Here is a 24376-nt window from a genome sequence, read left to right as displayed (position 1 = left end):
GATCATTTTTACAGAAGCTAAAATGCAATAAATGATCCCTGACCACACGTAAAGTGAAAAGGCTGTCTGACAAGACAACTTAATAGGCAAAATGATGTTGCTAAATTTGTTTTTTAAAAACAATTACGTGCAGCTGCATTTTTGACCAATGCTACTCTTCAAAAGTAAGGCTCTGCTGCTTATCACTTGGATGGTGACAAGCTAAGGACAAAAAAAGGAAAACTGTTTAAGATAAATCAATATCAATACAGAAATATAACGTACAGAAAAACTCTTAATATAACTCCATTTAGGACCTTGAATCTTCAGTACTATTTCTACTTAAGCTCCACTAGCCCATTATTATTTAATATGTATGCTGGCCTTATGACACGTATCTGTGAGAAATGGGAATAAGGCAGGTGTGAAATTCTCTTTAAACTCAATATGCTTTGAGTGCCTGCATTTTGCTCTATATTGATCTGATCTCTTGACCTCCTCCCTGCCTCGTCCTTGTATTCATCTTGCCCAGCTTTTCTCAAGTGCACCATTTAAGGTTTAGATACCACACTCATACACTACATTATAAAGCCAAACTAATACGAAATTCTTTAAATAGATGAGATTAAAATGGTTTAACTATAGCAATCTGTACAGTTACAATAGCAAAGTATGTAATATACATGTACACAGTATTGCATGCAGAATGCTGTTAACATAAGAGCACACTGCACATCCAGTCCAATCAAACAATACATCAAGGGTTTAAATGCACAATAACTGTTTTTATGTACGAGGTGATAACTAGCTGTCACTCACTTAATTAAAAATGTATGTAAATGGGGTCACCTAAAAACATGTGATCTGCATAATGAGTATAGTGTTGAATAATACAGTTAAACAATATCATTACATAATGCACATGGTTTTACATATTACTTCAACAAATAGTAGGTAGCAAAATATGCACTTTAAGTATGTTATTATTTTAAAACACATGGCTCCTGTAACAAGAGAATACATGTGTCCTAAATATAGTGACACCAAAAAATGCCTAAATAGACCTGATACAATGCACATTTTTATCATATCAAATATCATATGCAAAGCCACCTGTGACTGAGAGCAATAAAATCAAATTTAATGATTTTATCCATAAAGCAGGCAGGAAAATGTGTAATATTATAATTTTGAAAACGTTTTTTTAGTGACACTTATTTAGACACATTAGTTTTACAATTCTAGGAACACTTAAAAAAATAAAGATCAAGGCGAGCACATAGTATTATGGGATGAAGTCATTTTGGCAAATTAAGTAGGTCATCTGGGTATTCCATGCACACCGTAAATTTGCATACTCTGCACAGTACACTTACGACTAGCATAAGGTTATGACAGCATGCCATTCTGAGCATTCCGACTATATTTTGTCAAATAATTTCCTACCATGGATCCCAAAAATACTGGAATATAAATAGAATAAAAACAGAAAGTAGTGTGGAAAACATTGCATCAGTGTGGTTCTAGAAACTCATGTAAGCTCTCAGAGAAAGCTGTTCAGAGGAAGCTGCTCGGGTAACAGTGTCTCTATCTACTTATTGCAGGGTGACTGAGCAGGAGAGAGCGATCGTTCAGCAGATTTAGTAGATACAATGTGTCAAAGATGCTGTATTTCTCTGGCTCTGCTTTCAGTCCATCTGTCACTTGACTGACCTATGAGGTCTAGCCATTTAAATGTAAAGCAGCAAGCTCATTAGCTGTGTATGCAACATGAACCAATCAGCTTGTGCCAAGTAGTTTAATGCTGTAAATATCATCAATTTGCATTAACGATTTGCAAGAACTTGGCATTTATATTATGATTTATATTATGAAATAAAGCTGAAATAAAATAAAATAATTAATTTAATCAGCATATCAGTTAATTAATTCCACTTTTCTTTAAATCTCCTAATAGCCCTGATATATAATGCTACAATATCTATTTATGTGGCATTCTTACCCTATATTTAATGTGACCTGATCATAAATTCCCTATAAGATTTAAGAGTTAAACCAAGCAGCAGTAATGCTTTCAAGTACTATTTATATATTATCATAGCATAAATATACCTCTAGTAGCAGGCAACGCAACACTCAGGCAGCTAACTAGACCTCCCTGGGCATGAAGCCATTTAGAAAGTGACAAAAACCCTCCTAGGTTTTATATCACACTCTGCCCTGCTCTTCCTGGAAGCATCTTCTCTACTCCAGATGCTATTTCCGTCACCTGGCAGTGTTCTGTCTACTCTGCATGGTCAAGGTCATGTAGTGGCGAGTGGTGTTCGGTTTCTAATGGGCCCCTCTCAGTGGGAGAGTCATCGACTGTGGTCCGGTGGGTCCCTGCAGGGACGTGGCCGATACTCAGAGGCTTAGAGGCTTCAGCCAAGGCAGTGAAGCTGTAAGGATGCATCATTGCTGGAAAATGCGTCATACTTGATCGAAAAAGTGTATGCGATCACTTGAAAAGGAAAAGGAAAAAGGAGAGAGACAGAGCGAGAGAGGCAGAGGAAGACAGACAGATGTTCTCTCACTCAATCTCTCAGATGAAAGGTTTCAGTTTCTTACAGCACTTCTCCAAGGCCACTGATGTTTTATTCATGGCTGATGTGAGCTGACCTTGAATGGGATATGATACACACTGACTGGCACGGCTCCACCCCTTCTCCAAACCGAACAGCTGTGAAGTCTCACGACCCTTCTTACCTCATCGCTCACCTGACAGTCATTCACCTTTACACAGGTCAATGTCTTTCTTTGGACTTTGTGGTACATTCAGCAAGATTACTTTTAGAGATGAACCTAAACTGTCTGTCACCAATATTTAACAGCCAATTATTGATTACATTAGACCTTGAGCAAAGGTTTCATATGCATTGTATTATTATACAAGCAATGATGCACTAAATGCATAAATATACTGTGCATTAGTTTTTGTAAAAATTCTGAGATCCCTAATTAAGAGGACAACAAAGCAGTGCAGTGTTGTTTGTTTTCCTGTATCAGAAAGATGGACTTCAACAGTTTAACCTGATCTGAGCTTGCTTTTTTTAATTTTAAAAATGTTAAAATTGGCAAAACTGAATTTACAGCAGCCAGAATATATGCTGATTTAGTGCTCAAGAAACAGTCAATGTTAAAAACAGCTGCGCTGCTTAATATTTGTATGTAAACTGTCATACATTTTTATGATACTTGGATGAATGGAAAGTTCAAAAAACAGCATTTATTTGAAACAAAAATGTGTGGTAACATTATAAATATCTTTACTGTCACTTTTGATTCATTTATTAAATCCTTGCTTAATAAAATATTAATTTCTTAAAAAAAATATTATGCATTACGCTATGCAAGCAATGATTAATTTACTGTGCTTTTTTTTAAACCAGTACATGCTGTGCAGTATTATTTGTTTTGGTGTAAATAGAAACAATGATCTTTACATTAAAGTAAAGTAACACACACACATACACATATATATATATATATATATATATATACACATACATATATATATATATATATATATATACACATATATATATATATATATAGTAATTTAGTCCTGTGATGGCAAAGCTGAATTTTCAGCAGCCATAATATATGCTGATTTAGTGCTCAAGAAACACTTATCACTATCAATGGTTGAAAACAGTTGTGTTCAGGGCTTGAAAATGAAAAATAATGTCAATCGGTTCACTCAGCGCAGAATCGATATTTTAACGTTTCCGTTCCTGCGTTCCTCTGTATTATTACCGTTCCGAAACCGGTTTGAGTAGAAAAAATAACGGTTAATACCGTTATTTTTAAAATTGTATTTGCCTATAATAAAGTACTGTGTTTTCTTTACATAAAAAGAAAAAAAAAAAAAAAAAAAAAAAAATACAGAAAGAGATGGTATCTTAACCCGCTGCGCTAATAGGCTATATACAGCATCATCTTTTCTAGATTTTTACATTTCTAAATGTAGGCTACTAAACAAAATAAAAAATCTATTAATGCTTTAAAGACATTAAAGAATTTTTTAAAGATGTTTGCTGCAAATTGTAAAAAAAAAAAAAAAAAAAAAAACGCTACTTGTATAAAATATTTTGAGGGGGAAAAAAAACAAAGGCTAAGCCTGCATTTTATTAGCCTATTATTCAGAAATGATATAAGCTAAAATGCCGGTAAATCAAAAATGTTTACAAACATTATAAACACTAGGGATGTGCGCTACGACTAATTTGACTGTCGTTTAAACGGAAGTTTTGTATCCGACTAGTCGACTAGTCTAAAAGCTAGAAACCCCCAACAAAATGGCAAAAAAAAGTGCGTGTGTCTATATAACAGCCTACACTTGAAATACTTAAATCTTTGAATCACACTGTCAAATCCCTCAATTAATTCAGCTAAAAATAGGTCATGATTATGCTTGCCTCGCGTTATCATCATTTAATATTAGGCGGTCGTTAAACAGAAAAAAATAAAGAGCATACACTCAACAGAGCCCTGCACGGGCCTCAAATTTAGGCCCTAGCCCGGCCCTGGCCCGAGACGCTCAGGCTAGGCCCGGCCCACGTCCGACAGCTTATCAGAATTTCCGACCCGAGCCCTTTTTTTCCCCCTTCTCCTAAAACATTTTATACTACTGTTTCGGCTATTAAAATAGTTCCGTTTTGTGTGTAATGGCAAAATTATTATATTTCGTTTTGTTTTTTTATTAAGTTAATTTAGAAAAACGTTGGGAGCATTTTTGTTCATTAAATAGCCTATACGTTTTTTTTTTTTTAAAGTAGCGACCAAGCAGCCAGCGGCATGAGCTGATCATAGCCTATGTTTGATAAATTTAGCCTTCTCATATCATCACGACTTGCCTAAAATAAAATCTATAGATATACTAAAACAGTTCAAGTATATAACAATGTTTAAACGTTAAACCTGCTATAATAATAATGTGCGCTAGCCTATATGTAAGTTTGTGCGGAGAGTGGAAGCTAAAGCGCGCTCTGCTGGACATGGAGGCACCAGCAAACACTTGGATTGCTTTAAGTGGAAACAAATTAAAATAGCCTACGCCGTCATTTTTTGTTTGTTTGTTTGTTTGATAAAGGTAAGAATAATACATCATTCCGACCTGTAAAGGGTCTACTTGTATTTGTGTGCACTCACAATACCAACAAAAGGTAGTTCTTTTATAAAACAAAGAAAACAAACATGCGCTTTCTGCCGTCTCGTCTTGAACAGATGATAAATATATCTATAGAAAGCTTTAAATTATCACTTAACGAAATAAAAAATTGAAAACAAAAACACTTTTATTATAATCTTAATCACAATCAATAAAGATGCATTTCTCTCTAAAGGCGCGTCTAATGAGGAGACGGTGAGTCAGGATCAGCAACTTCATCCTTGCGACACGGACTCAGAAAACATTAGTTTATTAGTAAATAGTTCAAATATCTCCTTACTATTTCCCGCAGACACATTCATGGTTATGTTTGCTGGGGTTTTGCAGCAAGCTTTAGCCTATTGTGTGCATTTGAACGCAGAACTATTCCGCTGCGCTGAAGTCACCTGCTGCTGCTGCGGGACACTAAACACCATCGAGCTGCTCTCAGTCGTGTGGTCTCCTGTTGTTTCCACCAGCGCGGTGATTTTTTTTTTCATCACTAATCGATAGATGTCTACAATATAAAAATAATTTTGCAGGGCTCTAACACTCAACATAAACCGGTGCATAGCTTATTTATTCAGATCGGCTGGAGAAATGCAGAAATGGAAAATCAATCAATAGACTGACAGAATTCTTCATTTTCATATAAAGTTAGCCAACATATAAAAACAAAAGTAAAAAAAAAAATAGGAACGTTTATCAAGGAATAGCATTAAAATGGCTTTAAAAAAAAATGTACTTCATGTTGGCTATATTGTCTAAAAACAAAAGAATGCTAGTTTTACTTACTCCATGCACATTTGTTAACGTGGTCTGGCGAAAGACTGGACTAGACGATTCTGCACTTGAAAAAAAAAACTCGCTCGGCAGGAACTGAAGTCACAGGCACGCAGAGAGTTTCGAAAAGAGCCTGGAAATCCCGCAGCACCACCGAAGTGGGTCTTCGTTCAGAAGAATAGATCGCGTGCATGGGATCACGGACCGCAGCGACGTATAAAAGATTGACATTGCTGGCTTTGGCTAGCCTCCAAGCTAACGCATAGGTCTTTCGTGTGGTCATTCTAAGCTCGCCGCAACTGACCTGAAGACAAGGCATGAGAGGTCTGAGGTAAAAATGTAGTTTCTGTCCAGATATGCTTTTAAAAATATTTAAATATTTTGATATGTATTCTTTTCAAAAGTTTTAACTTATTTAAAATGTAACGTTAAAATGATGGTAATTTGAATGATAAAATGTTTTTTTGGGGTTGTTTTTCTCTCTCGTGTAATCGACTATTGTTTTCAGTGTTGACTAGTAGGAGCTGTACCGTTTAGTCGACTAGTCGCACATCCCTAATAAACACAGTAATTAGTCTCTCCACAACAAATCCTCTAAACTTAAGGATAGCCTATAGGCTATAAAAACGTCATTCCAAAAACAAATTAAAGGTGAAACTGATGCCTACCTCTCTCACTCGGCACGAATCCAAATGTTTCCATATTCTCGACGTATAGCCTACTAAAATATTATTTATTGGCTTTTGCTTTGATCGAAGCACCGCTGGTGTGTAAGATCTGTTGAATCCATCTTACACTGACGTCGGAACAACGCTAACGCCGGTGTTCTGACGATTTGTGCTACCCTGTCAGATTTTCCATTAAAACAGATGGTAGCAGAATTCATTGCCATTGAATTGCGACTAGGGTTCACAGCTGAGCACGGGCGGGCATTTCACTCGCTGGATGCGTCAGCATCACATTTGTATAGTCTGTACTACTTGAATTCGTGATTGGTTGACAGCAAATTTAAAATATTAAATGGAACGATAAAATAACGTTATTACCTGGTTAATGGCCATTTCAAATTTTCGATTCTGTTCGGAACTATACAATTTGATTTAGTTTCTGTTTCCGGTTTTCGTTTTCGTTCCTTGAACCGGTTCAGAGCCCTGGTTGTGTTACTTAATATTTTTATGGAAACTGTCATACATTTTTTTTCTGATTCTTAGATGAACAGAAAAAAATAGCATTAATTTGAAATAGAAATGTGTTGCAACATTATACATGTCTTTACTGTCACTTTTGAATAATTGATTAAATCCTAGCTGAATAAAAGTATTAATTTCTATAAAAAGTATTATGCATTATATTATTAAACCAGTACATGTAGTGCAGTGCAGTTTGTTTTGCTGTAAACAGAAACAGGGATTTCAACAGATTCACCTGCTCTGAGTTTGCTTTTTCTAAAAGTAATAATAGTGAGCAGATTCATATCACCATCCAGCAATTTCCAAAGGCGCCGTGTTTTGTTTATGCTCTTTAGGCGTCTGCTTTTAAACCGCATACACTCTGTGTAGACTAATGTATGGGTTGCTGCTAGACAGCAAGGCTGGTGGGAGAAAACTGGATTTAATGTAAATTTGTTTCTAACTACTTGTATTTTTCAGTTGTTGAACGCAGCTGTAAATAACCAAGCTATGTGTGTAAAGAATGTGATTAAGCACTCAGTGACAGCCATATTTAGCTGCAGTGCGTACGTGTCCAGTGAGTCCTTCATAGAATACGGAGAAGCATTATGAATGGAGAATTGCACAAACAGTTCCATAATAGGCCACAGTGCTGCTTAGCCTGGCAGACAAGACATGGATAGAGTAAAACCTGAGAAAAGTAAACAAGCAATGACGTCAAAAGACCTCACCTTGTCCCCTCTTTTTACTGTCCTGGTAGTCAGCTTGCTAATGGCCTTCTTGGCAGCATCTCCCAGCCGTCGCTATAGTAACAAAGGTTAGAGAAGAGACAGTAATTCACATCATTTTAGATTCACAGCTTGACTTAATGAAACAGGAAATTAAAATGACTAAGTCGGGGAATAAAGACTGTAAACAGCAGGAAAAAAAAAAAATTGCAATTCAGATTTTGATAAACAAGGTAGAGCTGAATAATAATGCAGAGGAGAAAGCATTAGCAATATTAATTGTGATAAAAGCAGCATATCAGAGTGTCTTATCAGGATTGTATAAAGCAAATGAGGCTGAGTTAGTTAAAGGCCTGACAGAGAGGGCCATAAATAAAAGACTCTAAGTGTAGTCTGTGATGGGCAGTTCATTGTCTGTGTGTGTGTTTATGAGTGTTTGTTCTGAAATGTCCTCGGTCTTCATTCTGCCAGTTTACTGCTAAATAAACAGCCCAGTGATTTACCGCCGACAGTTCACAGAAAAAGCCAAAGGATTTGTGCTATCTAAACTGTGTGTGTGTTTATGTGCTATATTTGCAAGGGTCTCAAAATGTCCTCTCAAACATAGACACAAATAAACTGACTCATGAGGATGTCTTCACAAGTAAAATGGCCAAATGATGTTTTAATTAAAATCTAAAAATGCCAAAGGGTTAGGGTCAGTCTGCACTAATTATTATAAGCTTAATTAAAAAGACAAAAAAAACAATAGAAGTCAATGGGAGGTGCAGCATGTGTGTGTGCCGGTGTGTGTAAAGGTTTGCAATTACATTTAGGTTAGATGCCACCAAAACACTAAAATTATCTGTTCATCTGCTAAATACTCAATCCATTTAAAGTGTTTCTCTTGTTCACCATTTATTTGATAATACAGTAAATAGTAATACAGTAAAAATACAGTAAATAGTAATATTGTAAAATATTATTAGAATATTATGGGGGGGGGGGTAATTATGGTAGCAGATCGCTCAAAATCAGCTAATAACAACCAAAAAAGTATGATATATTTGCAAAACAGAATAAGCTATAATTGCACTGGCAAAGATGTGCCAATGAGCTTTTTCTGAAACCGGTTATGACTGGCCCCCTATAAAAAAGGTTTACGTAACCTTACACATTGTCAGGGCAAGGCCTTGCATTTAAATTCACTCACTGTTTTTATTTCACTCCTTCATAGTATAAACTGTGTGTACTACATTAAATTTAACTGGTAAATAAGAGATTCTAATTTTATATAATTCACCTTTATACCAGCAGATGTTAAAACAGCTTGTTTAAAGCCTGTTTATAGCATATAGTAAATTCAAAGAATATAGTAAATTCAGAGGCCTGATAAAAGCGAAAGGGCTGTAATCAGGAAAGTAATCAGGACTATGAGTCTGTGTGTGTGGAACCAGACGCTGAAGAGGTAGAGTGTCACCAAACACACACACACACACACACACACACACACACACACACACACACACACACACACACACACACGCACATTTCTGCATTAAGATTTCATGAGCTGGGAAGGCTGGGCCATTTACTACCATCTTTGAACACACAGGAAGTTCTTGAAGGTCAGATAAGCCTGTTAAATATCAGAGAGATCTTTGGAAGAGAAATCTGGCAAGGTTTTTAGATGCAAGCTAGAGGGTGAGAATGTGTTTATGTGTGTTTTGTTCAAAAGAGCATAGGAGAATACAGAAGTGCTAGGCTGGTAGATCTGTGTGTGTTGTGTAAGACCTGACTACGGTCCCGTGCGCTGGTGTCTCTGATCTTCTGGATGAAGTAGAAGATCAGCCAAGCAGAGGAGATAATCATCAGTACGATAAAGGAGATGGAGACGAACACCAAGGAGCCACGGTTGATGTTCTTGGGCAGCCCTCGTGACCCAACCATCACGGACACCAACACAGTCTGGTTCTTCTCCAGGAATCCCAGAATCTCCTTTCCAAAGGACTCTGTGATCATTACTGCCACTATATCTCCAGTGCCTTAGGAAAGATAAATTATATTGAGATATAGGTTGTTTTCATCCAATTAATTATGTGAAGGATAAAAAAAGATTAATAATACAATCATTAAATAATTAATAATATAAAAATACTACAATATGAAAATAATAATAATTATAATAAGTATTTTATAATTTTACAGCACATTTCAAATTTAAATGTCTGCATATTTTCATGATTTCAACCTGTCAGAACAAAAGCTTTATGGTATATACTGTTTGAAAATGAAGAAATGAGGGCGTAAATATTAGTATTGTAACTTTACAGTAAAAAAAACAAATTTGCATTTCTTATTTTACAGTATATATTTTACAGTATTAAAATATTACAATAAATTTATTATTTTGTTTACATGTTTATTTTAGGAAACATAAAAATAAAACTTATTTGAATTATTATATTATAGTCATACTGAATTGATCAAAATCAGTGGGACTGAGGCCTATGAAAACTCATGTGGAAAGAGTTTTCTGAAATGATTAAGTATAAAGTATATAAAATGTACAACAAATACGGAGAGATCTGTAAAATGTTGTTTGTACCCCTGTAAAAGGGTACAAACATTTTACAGGAAAGCTTCACAATTCATTGCAGATGCATGGATTTTTTTATATTTTTTTACCTGCATACAAAAGCATGGATGTTTCCATCTCAGTTTCATACTCCTGATCTGACCTATTAAACATTCACAGTCACACAAATGGCACAGTAATCATGCCAACACAAAATGAGGACAAACAAACACCCCATCCACCCCCCCACCACAAACACACACAATAACACTGATCTAGGGCTTAGGCCGTGATGATATGATATAATACTGGCCCTTAGGCTTTGCAATAATATGGTTAGAACAGTATAGATGGAAACCTATTGCAGACCTGTCCTAATCTGCGATCTAATCTCACCATATTCTGCACTTGAACTGCCCTATATACAGGAAAACAAATGCAATGACAAATACCATCACATAACTATTATCATGCTGGTCAAAACACATTTAAGCAAATGAGACTCAAATCTTTGTTATTTTGACTATAGCTAAGATATGTATAACCTTGATGGCACAAACTCGAAATACAAACCATTTTGAGAGATATATCCCAGACTGTGTTTGTGGTTTCTGGCATTTTAGACTGCAAGTGTTTGGACTGGCAGATTGCAGGATACCATAATACAACATTAACTGGCTTTTTCCAATGACAAGTCTCAATGCCTCTAGGGTCTACAAGGCACAAATCTATTTTCATAGCTTTGTAGCAGCAGATAGCATGGCAGGGCTGTGAACGAATCACAAGGATTCAGGTTATAAACACAGGTTATAAAATCCTCACAAAAGGCACCACATGGAGCTATTGGTTCTTAAAGCATTACGTTAATTACAAAGAAATGTGAAGCACAGTGAAACAAATCCTATACTTTCTAAATGGCACAGCTTGACAACTAATTATGAGAATGTATACGATAATGTTTTGCATTTATATTTATCCCTATTTTTCCCTAATAAGTAAGGAAAGCAAAACAGAAGCATTTTACTAGTGGTTGCAAATGTCTGCATTTTGAGTAAATGTCGAATGAAATAAGCTTTGTATATAAGATTTAAATAAAAACCATATTAATTGTTATATTGTATAAAAACATACTAGTATTATATTAGCCAGCCTTCTTTCTACTTAGTACTTTCATCAAATGTTAAAAAAAACAGCTCTATACAGTATGTACAATAAGGAGATCATGCTTAAAACATACAATCAGCACTCTGAAAATAATTAATGTTCATTAGTTTATTGAGCGTTTCAGTAGATTACAACTGTAGTGTAAGGCTAAAGGGTGAACAAGCATGCATTTATTATGGAAGTAATCAAGGGTACATCATCCCTTGTGTATAAAATCTGCTGCATCTTACAGCCAAGTCCTGAATGTCATGAGGGTGCAAAGAGTGTGAAAAAGGAGTCTGAATGTCACAGAATGTCAATGTGAATGTGGCTGCTTGTGTGTCTGACATTATGGTTGTTTCATCATGCATAAACAAAGGTTTAATTTGCAGTTTACCAGCTGGTATGATTTTGCATAGATTTTTTTTTTATATGCACTAGTGTACGTGAGCACTTATGTTTATGCTCAGGTGTGAATGAGACGTGACTGTTTAGCACGCTGCCTGGCTCAGAAGGCAGTTTGTCAGCAGTAAAGATTATGTCTAGGGCAGGGCAGCGCAGGGCAGGGCAGGGCAGGGACAATTTGCTCCAGCGGTGACTGATAGAGCAGCTCTGACCAACTCCAAGGTCGTTTTTTCTCCCTAAGCAGCATGAGAACCAACAGATTATATCATGATATACATCATGGTGCATAACTCACGTACACAGGAACAGTCTGTTGATGACACTTACAGTATTATCAAAGCAAATATTATGAGCTATAATAATAATCATATCATTATCAAATATTATTCCAATAGAGATCTCAATAAAATTAGCCAAATATGGATTAAAATGTAAAAAAGTTAATCACTCATCCTTCATGCATTTAGAATTGCTGAAAAAGTCTAAATGGCCCTACTTTATGACAGCGATTGGAAATTAATTTTATTCATTATTGATTGTTCCTTGCATAAAGGTCAAGGCATGCAAATATTGATCTGTGTTAAAGGGGAAACTCCCTCAAAGGTGGTCTTAAGCCCCGCACATGCTGACTGACACTGACAGTGAAGGTGATGTGATCCTTCAAACCACAGTGACTCAAGAGATCATGTGGCATTATGAATTTAGATGCACTCTGCATGTAACTGGTTTTAAAATATTGGTTTCAACTCATATACTTTTAAAGGTATTGATGCTATTGTACAAACAATTCTCAGAGAAAAGCATATGATTTATCATACTCATTATAAAAACATTTACAATAAATATTCACAATATGCACTCACGTACGGTACTGCACCTTAAAATAAAGTGTTACCAAATATATATATTATAAATCTTTATTAATTTTGTGGCTCTTGAAAATAATGTGTCTGTTTGCTTGCAGCTTTCAGTTTGCAAACATGTCTCCACCCCCACACACATACACAAATGCAACCCCACTTCCTGTGGGTGCACAAAACACATTTTTTTAAAGGCAGTGATCTGAATGTGTGACTGAAATCTACATATGAAAATATTGCCTTGTTTTAAAAAAAAATAAAAAAAATAATAACAGAAAAAATTTAATGTGGTGCAAGAACAATGATCCACCTGGATAAACCCATACACTGATGCATTGCAATTCTCTTTCAATGTTCTAGATTGATCCAGACAATCAAGACATTTTATGTGCTTTTGTCATTTTTATTATTATTTTATTATTATTATTCTTTTAGTTCTTAAACTTATTTTAGTTAGTTGCCAAGGTAGCATTTCAAGTTTTTCTTTAAGCTTTTCAGTTTAAGATTTTCATTAAGATTTAGCAACAAGTCACCCTAACTCAAGGCTTGCATCCCTATGCTGTTGATTAAAAAATAATTGAGATACATCAAGAACCCTTGGACAATTGTCTCATGACACTATGAATCAAAATCCAGCTAGATCGTGAGGTACCTCAAGATTTAACTGCTGGTATATCGAGGTTTGAATCCCATACGTGGCAAGGGAAAAGGACCCTCTGAATAAATCATGCAATCCTGCTATATTTAAACATCTCATCGATCCCATTCTGATAGCACTGCTGTGACTCACCATCTCCCATTATCTTCCCCTTTTCGCTGTTCAACCCACCCCTTTATACATCTTATCACACTTCTGAGAAGCTTTAAGTTGAATCTTATATGTCCTGTGCATCCTAAGCTCTTGGATATGTGCCAAGCTAGAAGTGTGTGTGTGTGTGTGTGTGTGTGTGTGTGTGTGTGTGTGTGTGTGGAGAGAGTGCAACTGCAGAGCAACAGTAACTGCACTGGGGATGGATTCTAGTACGCACAGTCCTTCACCATGTCCGGATGTCTTCAAAAACCAAATCAACAGTCTCTGTCACACTCTCACGGCAGGTTAATAACCCCAAGACAAATTATGAAATACCTACACACACAAACAATTAATCCCGAATGCCCCTGCTCCTCAAGGCTGCCATTTTGGTTCTATACAACTGAGAATCATCCATATATTATTTTCTCATAACATTAAAAAACAACATAATCCATGAATTAACAACATCAAGTCCCATCTGCTACTAAAAGCCAGACACCTCAAACCACACTTATAGAGAGCAAGCAGCACAGAATGAGTGAGGAAACATTCATACAGGATGTGTTCTTGCATTCAAGAACAACTAGACAGGGCACCACATAAATGGAACAGAACACAGAGGTTTCGAGAAGCTTCAAAGCATCTTAAAAATGCACCCATGGCGGAAAACCCTTTAAAAATAGTTGCGATGCAACTGTCACAGATGTCAGTTTGCATGTGTACATAGATCAACAGTTTAAAAAATAAGTATGAGTAAGTCTACCTCAGACAACTTAGTTGCAAAATGAAGAATAATTATATATTCTGAACAGGTGTACATTTTTTTAAATAGTACTACTAATGGCATCACTGTTAGATATGGCAATCCTCAAAATAAAATAAAATTAAACTGCATATTACAATTTGATCTACTAGGTGACAGGACTACAATACATTTCAAAAGCATGACTAATGTTACATGCAAGTATTATATACACTCGCATAATTCATAATAAACAATCCATAATGTATTATATGTAGCTTGATGTACTGTGGTGCAGTTATCTCATGTCCGGTTACCATCTATGTGGTCTGTTTAGTAAACATTAATGGAATGTAATGGCCATTAAAATTACTGTGTCAGCTGTTGCTTTTACCTATGCTTTAAAAATAAATAATAAAAATATTTTTTTGCTGAGCACAGCAACATTTTCCCTCAAACGGTCTGCTGTCCAGTGCACAAAACTCTTCTAGAGTAAGTGACAGCTACACACACACACACACACACACACACACACACACACACACAGAGAGAGTTTAGACTAGTTTCATTTTGCAGCTAGCTTTACTTTGCAAATTTTGGAGCTGCAAAATAAAACAGTTTCTTTATTGCACTGACACACACATACATGGTACACACTCTCCCATTTAGTCCTTGGACAATGATTTTTCCAGATAATGTACCACACTGCATTACAATCTGCTGCAAGCACTACAAAGACCTTAAAGTAACCAGTCAGGTCATAAAATATCAGCTACCACTTCCTATATTTTCAACCAACACAACTGATTCCTTCGGTCAAATAAAAATATCCATTTACATGTACATACACTCTAAACAATACTCCTGCATGTTAACATGTAGTGTTAAAATGAATACAACAGGAACAAGCTTTGAGCCTTATCTAAAGGAACTGAAATAGAAGTTAGAAAAGTCTGCATGACACAAAGTGCATGGCAAATATTAGAAGGAGAGAGTTGCATTAGTCATAATGAGAATACATTGATTATGGCGCTCACCTTCATGAGCCATCGTGACTGTGTCCTCTTTGGTGCTGTTATTGTAGATAATGACAGCCGAGGCATTGAAAGCAGCTGCCTTAAGGATCTTCTCCTTGAAGGTGCACTTCCCTCTCTGCATAATGGCCACCCAGTGTGTGGTTTTCGGAGGGACTATGAACCGGGTGGGTGAACAGCAGCCTTGCAAATCCACTGCTAAAAGGGAAAAAAGAAACAAGGTCTCAATTCCTGTCTTCATTTACATTTTGAACATTGCACATGCTCCAATACAACTGACACTCATTTGCTCATCCTGTTTTGAGTTGCCATTTTCTAAACTTTTTGCAGCAATATAGAAATAAGTTACTGTATTTTAGATTTCACTTTATTTTGCACTTTATTGTACAATCATATTTCACATCAAAAACTATTAATAATCATGAAAGTCTTGACTTGAATTTTGGATGCCATCCCAATACCTGCTGTAGAATACATCCTTATGCATACACACACACACACACAATATAAAGTAAAGTTCAAGTCAGTAATATTTTCTTTACAGAAATTAATACTCTTAATCAGCAAAGACACATTAAATTTATCAAAAGAAACAGCAAAGACATTTATAATGACAAAAAAAAGATGATGCTGCTCTTCCTATCCTTTCTATGCAACTTTCAATCCTGCAGCAATAACACATAAACAGTCTTATTCATTAACAATCCTAACGAGATCAACTAAGAATCCACTACAAATCCAACTGGAGGAACTGAATTAGCAGTAGGTTGTGCTTAAACGCAGCCTCACTGTGTTCTATTGACATGCATTTCTGATGAAACTCTCACTCACCACCATGACATTTGTGGACTGAAAGCATATCACCAGTAAACTCATTAACGATGTAATCGAGTATGTGGGGGGCTGCTTGCCTCCCTATTTCTTATGCGACTGCTCCATTGACACTGGAGATTATGGAGGCACTCTGATGAGTTGGGCTATGCAAACTAATGCCCTGTCACTTCCAAACACTGACTCATATGTCGAAGCGGCCTGGCCCGCTCTCGAGGAGAGGTGGAACCCCCACAGGGAGGCAGAGCAGGACACGATAATTGATTGTCTTTAAAATGTAATACAAAGGCTTTTGCTTGTTTCAGCACCCAGCCCACCTCCACAGCAAAGCCCACCATCCTTCCCTCAAGGCATTCTAGTAAGACTTGTGCACTAAACGCAAAAATGCAGAAAGAAATCTCTTTACTATTAGGTCTCACACACCCACACAAATATGCATGCACATTCACATATCTGGGCACGCTCACACAGACAAAAAAGATGAAGCAGAATGAAATATTCATCAGTTTGCAGCATAAACACTGAGATAATGATGGTGTTTAGGTGTGTGTGTGTGTGTGTGTGTGTTTACTGGGGTGGAGGAGCAACAGACGAGTCCAGAAGCTAATAATATTGGTTCACAAGCCAATATTGTAGGCCCTATGAGAATTAGCATCATATTATTATTAGCATCAGCATGAATGATTCATGCAGCTGACCTGCAGCAGCCGATAAGCAGAGCTGTGATACAGTCGTAATTTGAATCCAAAAATCACCTGATATTAAAGCATAAAAACAGCCTGATATTGCATCATAGATGGACTGAGAGAAAATAACAAATGCACGAAGGAGGAAATTAATTCACAATTATATATTTCCACAAAAGAACCTTAGCAACAAAATAAAGAGATAAATATAGAATCTAATTTTGGCAATTCATATACTGATTTCATGCCTGTGTTCATCGAAGCGTGTTCATTAAATGAAAATGTTTATATAATTAATGTGCTGTAATTGCAGTTAGTACTGAACGTCCTTTAAGGTCAAGGTTAGTGTTGCATAGTGAATCTGACTGCAGTGTTATCAGTGCTGAGAGGGCATATTTGGGTTCGTAAGGAAAGCTGGTGAAATCTGGTCTTCTATTTGATCTTTCTCCAAATTGCATAACGTTATATAATGAGCAACTCAATGACATCCCAAAAACTTAGTGATAAAGCAAGAACACGTGAAACAATTGGAACGGTTCAGTTCTGCGCTTCAACTTTGATATGGAAATATTCAAATTGTGAACTGTGTGTTCTCAGCATGAGAGGATGAGTCCATTTCACTTCATGTGGAATAAAAAGGCACATTCCATGGCAATGAAACAAGATTGGTCAGTGAAAAAGAGAGATTTAACCTTATTTAAAAATGTTGATCATCATCCTCAGGAGGTTAAAGAATATCATTATGTATATTTTATTTGTAATTTTGCAGGTTGCAACCAAGTTAATACAATGTAAGACCCTGATCTGAACAATTGTCATTTTGGCTACTGACTACCCATAGCTGCTTGCATAAAATTCAAGACATTAATGTTTGCCTACAAAACCACCACTGGCTCTGCACGCCTTTATCTAAAGTCATTTCTTCACACTTACAGTAATAGACAAAAATATCGTCACCCTTGCAGTTCTGTCAGAAAATGCAACACTTCTCAGAAAATTGTTCCAATTGCAAATGTTTTGGTATTCACGAGCTTACCGTTTTTGTTTACACAGAACTCAAAAATGGACTGGACAAAATTATTGGCACCTTGTCAAAATTGTAAGAAATAATTGCTTTTCAAGCATGTGATGCTCCTGTAATTTGTATTTAGACACACCTGTGGCAAGTAACAGATGTGGCCAATATAGTAATCACACAAATCACACCAGTTAAAATGGAGAAAATTTGATTCAACATTTGTGTTGTGTCACACTGAGCATGGAGAAAAAAAGAACTGTGTCCACTGTGTGCAATATCATCAAAAGGTTTACAGCCCATGGCACTGTAGCTAACCTACCTGGACGTGGACGGAAGAGCAAAATTAATGAAAAATTACAACGAAGGATTGTTCGAATGGTGGATAAAGAACCCCGATAAATTTCCAAACAAATTCAAGCTGATCTGCAGACACAGGGTTGTCAGCTCGCACTATCCGTCGCCATCTGAATGAAAAGCGGAAGGAAGGAGACCCAGGAGGACACCACTGCTGACACAATGGCATAAAAAAGCAAGACTGGCTTTGCCAAAACGTATGTGACAAAACCACAAATCTACAAACCACTTTTGAGACAAAAGTAAAGCTTTTTGGTAAAGAACATCGTGACACTGTTTACAGAAAAAGAAATGAGGCCTTCAAAAGAAAAGAACACAGTCCCTACAGTCAAACATGGTGGAGGTTCAAAGATGTTTTGGGGTTGCTTTGCTGCTTCTGACACTGGATGCCTGGACTGTGTGAACGGTATCATGAAATCTGATGATTACTAAAGAATTTTGGGGTGCAACGTAGTGGCCAGTGTCAGAAAGCTGCATCTCCACCAGAGGTCATGGGTCTTCCAGCAGGACAATGACCTGAAACACACTTCAAAAAGCACTCAGAAATGGTTACAAACAAAGCGCTGGAGAGTTCAGAAATGGCCAGCAATGAGTCCAGATCTGAATCCCAAAGAACACCTGTGGAGAGATCTCAAAAAAGTAGTTGGCAGAAGGCATCCTTCAAATCTGAATGACCTCGAGCAGTTTGCAAAAGAAGAGTGGTCCAAAATTCCAGTAGAGCGGTGTAAGAAACTCATTCATGGTTACAGGAAGCAATTGATTTCAGTTATTTTTTCCAAAGGGGGTGCTACCAAATATTAAGTTAAGGGAGCTAATAATTTTGTCCAGTGCATCAGATTTTACTTTTCTTCTGTTTTTTTTGTGTTGTTCCAATGCAAACAAAAAAATAAACATGTGAGTACCAAAACACTTGCAACTGCAACAATTTTCTGAGAGAAGGGTTGCATTTTCTGACAGAATTGCAAGGGTGCCAATATTTTTGGTCATGACTGTATGTGCCCTCTAGAAGCTTGCATTCTGCAAGTGAATGTCGCTTTATTGTGCCATCCCAAAGAGGCACAAAATCACTTTCACAGACTTTTAAATTAAATGTTCCCTCCTGGTGGAATGACCTGCCCAACTCAATCTAAGCAGTGGAGTCCTTAGGTATCTTCAAAAATCGGCTAAAAACACATTTCTTCCATCTTTATTTGACACTCTAACTCTAGCACGCTCTATTATAATTCTATTCTTTGAGGTAAAAAAAACCTTGCCCCTTTTAGACGTGCACTCTATTCATTTCTGCTAAATGACTAAATGTAAATGTAAGTAAATGCAAATGCAAATAAACATCAAAACACCAAAAAAAAAACTAAATGTATATAATTCATAAAATATAATAAAATATAATGGGTAACAAGTTGCTAATAAAAAAAATAGCCTACATTAAGCCATACAATGTGTTGTAGTTACTTATGGTCTTATAACATAATGAAAATACTTCAGGGATTGAATTTTGGAGTGGAGGCTGTGCATAATTTTACCAATTCCAGTAGGTTCTCAGCTTATAATGCAGGAAATTCCCACAATCAATTATTCACTAAAGTATGTAGGTTGAACGAGCAAATTAGTTTACACAGATTTTTATATCAAAATAGTATTGTGAAAACATTCAGTTAAGACTGTAATTTCAAAAACAAAAGAATGATTCAGTGCTATCGCATTTTCCTTTTTCCAAGAACTCACGTGTTCTTTTTTTGTGCTCTCACACCCAAACCACACCCATACATAGGGCTGGGTATCGAGTTCGATACTTTTTAGGCATCGACCGAATTGCCTCGATTCCACCGAGTATCGAAAAACATCTTGTCGTTCAGTACCAAATTTCGATACTCTCATCACCGTCAGTGAGCCAATAATCCTGCAGCACTAGGTGTGTTTGACTAGAAGCGGCAACGCGCAGATTGATCAGTGTTTGACCTCCGCGAGAGCGTTTCGAAAGCACACGGAGCAGTCCGCTCTTTATATCGCGCGGTTTGTTTAATATACACAGACTGAAGCTCGCGTGACGCTCGCGGTCATTTCAGCGTCTGCCACCTCACTAAATGAGGACATCAACACATGAACATCATCTGCTCTGAAAGTCACTTCATGAGCATTTTACCGTTTGATTCGAGTAAAACTAGCGTCATATCATATGCACACAGAACTGTAAAGGTATTCCAGGCAACCCGTCAGAATAAAAGTTCGGTTTAACTTGGAAGACACTGCGGCAGAAATATATTAATATTGTTCAGCAGACAGTACATACTGCTACTACTAGGCTATTATTAAAATTATTAAAACTTTTTTAGTGATCACACAACAGTTATTCCATATTTTAATTTTAATAGTAACCCCCCTTTGTTTGCCAAAATAAATAAACTTTGATTTTCAATAATTTAAAGATAAATTAAATTAATGTTTTATGTCTTCGTTTGAAAACCAGATACAGAACACAGAATTTCTGAGGAAAAATAAAACATTTCATAAGGCTATTTTAAGAATAAATTTAAATAAACCAAGTTGTTTTTATGCATTCAAATAATTAGACATACTACACCAGAATTTAATAATAATAAAACATATGGTGAAAGAAAATAAAACATCCAAAGCTATGAAAGTGGATGAAGATTTTAAATTTCTTTAACAACTTAAGTCTTTAACAACCTAGAAATGATGATTCTGTCTGAGCTATGTGTTTTAAAATGAACACGCACTAATGTAAACGTAGCCTAACAGATGTGTAAACTGAAAACTATTTGAACTTTATTAAAATTATTTATTTATTTATTGTGTTGGATATATTTTGTTCCTTTGTGCATTGGCTCAGGAGATGAGGCTTTGAGTCTGTATAAATATCAACAAGCTAAAAAAAATAGTTTTTTGAGATAATGCAATCTTATTAAAACTGATATCGAAAAAAGTATCGTTCAGGAAGCGGTATCGAACTCAAGGTATCGATATCAAAAATTTTTGAACGATACCCAGCCCTACCCATACAGAGCTAACTCTTTAACATCTCCCAAGTACCAAATTGAGCTATTTTCCACCTACACTTAAGCTGTCAAATACACACAACATTATCAAAATGCCAGTTTTGTTGAGTATTCTTGTAAACTAAAATAAGAAAAGCTACAATAAATTCAATTTGTAGTTTGAAATCATGCTTCCTCGGGCTGTGTAAGCTATTGCACATGAAAATGACCCTATACCACCAACTACAGTTTTGCAATTACAAATTGTTTGTATTTTTCCTAACAACATAAATATGAATCAACACATAATTATATAAACTGTAAAAGAAAATACTTCAAGGAAACATTTAGGAGAGATAGTAATGTTTTTATAAATATGTCTAAAACACCTCTCTCCTCTCCCCTCCTCCCATCTTCCCCTTTAAAGTAAAAAATCCTAATTGGGAAATTCCAAAACGAGGAACCTGTACTTGTTTGAAGATTTTATCTTGCAATAACTGGAACATGGCAGAAAGGTTGAACTTAATTAAGACAGTCGATCATGTGGTAATAAGGTTGTACACAAAAGCTACGATTCACCAAAATATAACATTTTTGGTATTACATTTGATTAATTAAAATATCATTCGACAAGAATAAAATATCAATTAGATTATGACAGAATTATGACACTGGCACATGATTGTTGGATACAACAAGAGTCAACACTTCTGATGTGAGGCAGAACAAAATCCCCTTTTTAAAGAGGAGTGCGTTTAAACTGTATCCAATTTATGAAAAAAAAAAAAAAAAAACTCCATCTGTCAGAACCATGTGAGAAATTCATCAGCAGCAATGCCATCAGTTTGGCTAGTCATCATTAGGGATGCAACGATTATAGATTTTGCTGATGAGTAATCACGGTTTTACGATTATGACGATTATTATGTATTTATTCATTTCCTAACATTTAATAATGTATAAAAATCACATGAACACTCTTTAGATGTTAAAGTGTTATTTATTACTGGCTTTTGAAACAGAAATAACACAGTAACCAACAATACAGCACAAAATAATAATAAACAAACAACAAACAAAAGTCCATCTCTCCCATTAGAATTAAAAAAGGTGACCGCTGCTCTGTAAACATCCATGACAGTATTTCTCTTTTGAAAATAAGAAATGGAAATAGATCACAAAAGTATTTAATGTTTTCAGTTTGTACATTCTTTACATTTCTTTTGTACCTGGGGTAGAGAATTTGGAAACATGGTGAAAAAAAAATGTTGTTGGTTTTTACTTATGAATAATACTACAACAGGAATAGTAAATAAATTTAATGAAGTATTATTAATATACAACTAATATTAACTTTATTTATCCCACAGGGGAAACTGTTACTAATGATGGAAATAAAGTGAAATATTATTGTAATCAACTGTCATCCATACGTATTCATTTTAATAATCTTTATAATAATTCATATGATTTTACATGTAGCCTGAGAAAATCATGTCTATTGTTTTGGTTTGTGAGATCGGAGATTCATTCAGGAGGACACACACGTCTTGAGAACACTGCCCATGACTTTTATTAATTAAATAAATGAAATCGCCTACTGGAGAGACACAGACACAGGTAGGCTAATTCACACAGGCAACTGTCACTTCTCTCTCGAATAATTAATTCAAGTAGCTAAATATAATGAATTAATTCATTCAAATAAATGTGATCTTACCGCACTATTTAATCTCTTTCTGATCGGAAGCGGGCAGAATGCTGAGCTAACGAGCCGTAGCTTCGCGTCAGGTGGTTCTTGCCTTCATGTCGTGCATTAAAATCATTCAATGTACAGCTAGCCGTGCATTATCCCTTATGTATTCGCTCTTTAGCATTAGTTTTTTACGGCAATATTTAAATGACTTCTTGGTGTACCCAAAATGGTCCCACACTTTCGACAGGCATTTCTCTGGTGGAAATAAAGCTTCGCTGTTTAGTCCCTCTGTCACTAATCTAATGCGTGTAGTAGCCTAGCCCTCGTGTCTCTGAAAAGCACGTAATTTTAAGCTGGTGCACCACTAGTGTGACTTTGTTTTCATTTTGCACAGGCTGCAACAGTTCAGCTCCGTGCAACAGAAACACTCGGTTTTGTGGAACCTTTACGATAACCATGACGCTTTAAAGTGCGGTTAATCGCGGAACCGGTTAATCGCTGCATCCCTAGTCATCATATGGTAACAACAGCTCAAAGTCCTGGAGAACATAGCACTTAGGACACAGAAACAAATAAAATCCAATACATTGGATTTTTTTGCATCGTTATCTTTGTCATTTTCTCTTTTCCTTTATTTTCTCCTAAAAATTGAGTCATCTGCGTAAAATATGATACAAGTGGTCACTTATCCTTTAGACTACTAATTCATGATCTAGTTAGGGCAAAAGTGCAGGAATGTGCACACAATTTTAAAAGTAATCTTAATAAGATGTCTTGCTGGAGAATTGATATGGATTAAATTCCATGTCATGTGTCATCTACAGCAGTGAGAAGTCCTTGTTAAAGTATCATTTCAGTCTTGCTGTACTTAATACACAACCGGACATTATTTCAACTTGACGCAGCGTGTTCCAAAAGCTTCAGGCCCAACAAGAAGCTACCATATTACCTAGTAAAAGCTGGTAAAATCAGGTTTTGTTTGATCTTAGAAAATAGAAATAAACAATGTCTGTCTGTTTTCATTTCACTGCATCAACATTTAAATGAACTAAATGCAAAGCCTGCAAATGGACAAATGCAAAACAAGAAATATTCAAATGCATGTTCTCACATGTCCACTCTCTGCTCTAGTAAAATGGGGAGAACTACTAATGCAGAACATGAGACAAAAGTTAATGCAGTCATCCAAATGGGATCCTGTTATGAGGCTTTGCAGTTACTGTATCATTACTACATCACTAAACCATGTAGCTGCAAAATAAACTTATAATGAAGACATGAACATTAATATCAGAACACGATTCTAATGGAATGGTTATCAACCGTTCTGGACATGGCCCATATTTTCAGAGCCAATAACACTGGTTCAGAGGCTGGTCAAGCAATCTGGTACTAGGTCATTTCTGCCAATCAT

At 36.0% G+C, this 24376-nt stretch overlaps 1 protein-coding gene across 4 annotated transcripts in view; it reads right to left on the bottom strand.

The window, feature by feature from the left end:
* Window positions 1-24376, bottom strand: part of LOC306852963 (E3 ubiquitin-protein ligase RNF130-like) — a 52791-nt gene that overhangs the window by 12609 nt on the left and 15806 nt on the right. For 3 of the 4 annotated variants that reach the window (XM_079390090.1, XM_079390089.1, XM_079390092.1), the window contains exons 3-5: window positions 15385-15579; window positions 9621-9871; window positions 7851-7922 (exon numbers count right to left, since the gene is read on the bottom strand). In XM_079390090.1, the coding sequence (XP_079246216.1) occupies window positions 7851-7922; window positions 9621-9871; window positions 15385-15579 (518 nt within the window). The remainder of the gene's footprint in view (window positions 1-7850; window positions 7923-9620; window positions 9872-15384; window positions 15580-24376) is intronic. The other variant, XM_079390091.1, reaches the window with a different exon arrangement.

Source organism: Barbus barbus (genome assembly GCF_936440315.1).
Source record: "Barbus barbus genome assembly, chromosome: 33".
Lineage (NCBI taxonomy): Eukaryota > Metazoa > Chordata > Actinopteri > Cypriniformes > Cyprinidae > Barbus > Barbus barbus.
The sequence above is the reverse complement of the archived record's forward strand: the minus strand, read 5'-3'. Positions and strand labels throughout refer to the sequence as shown.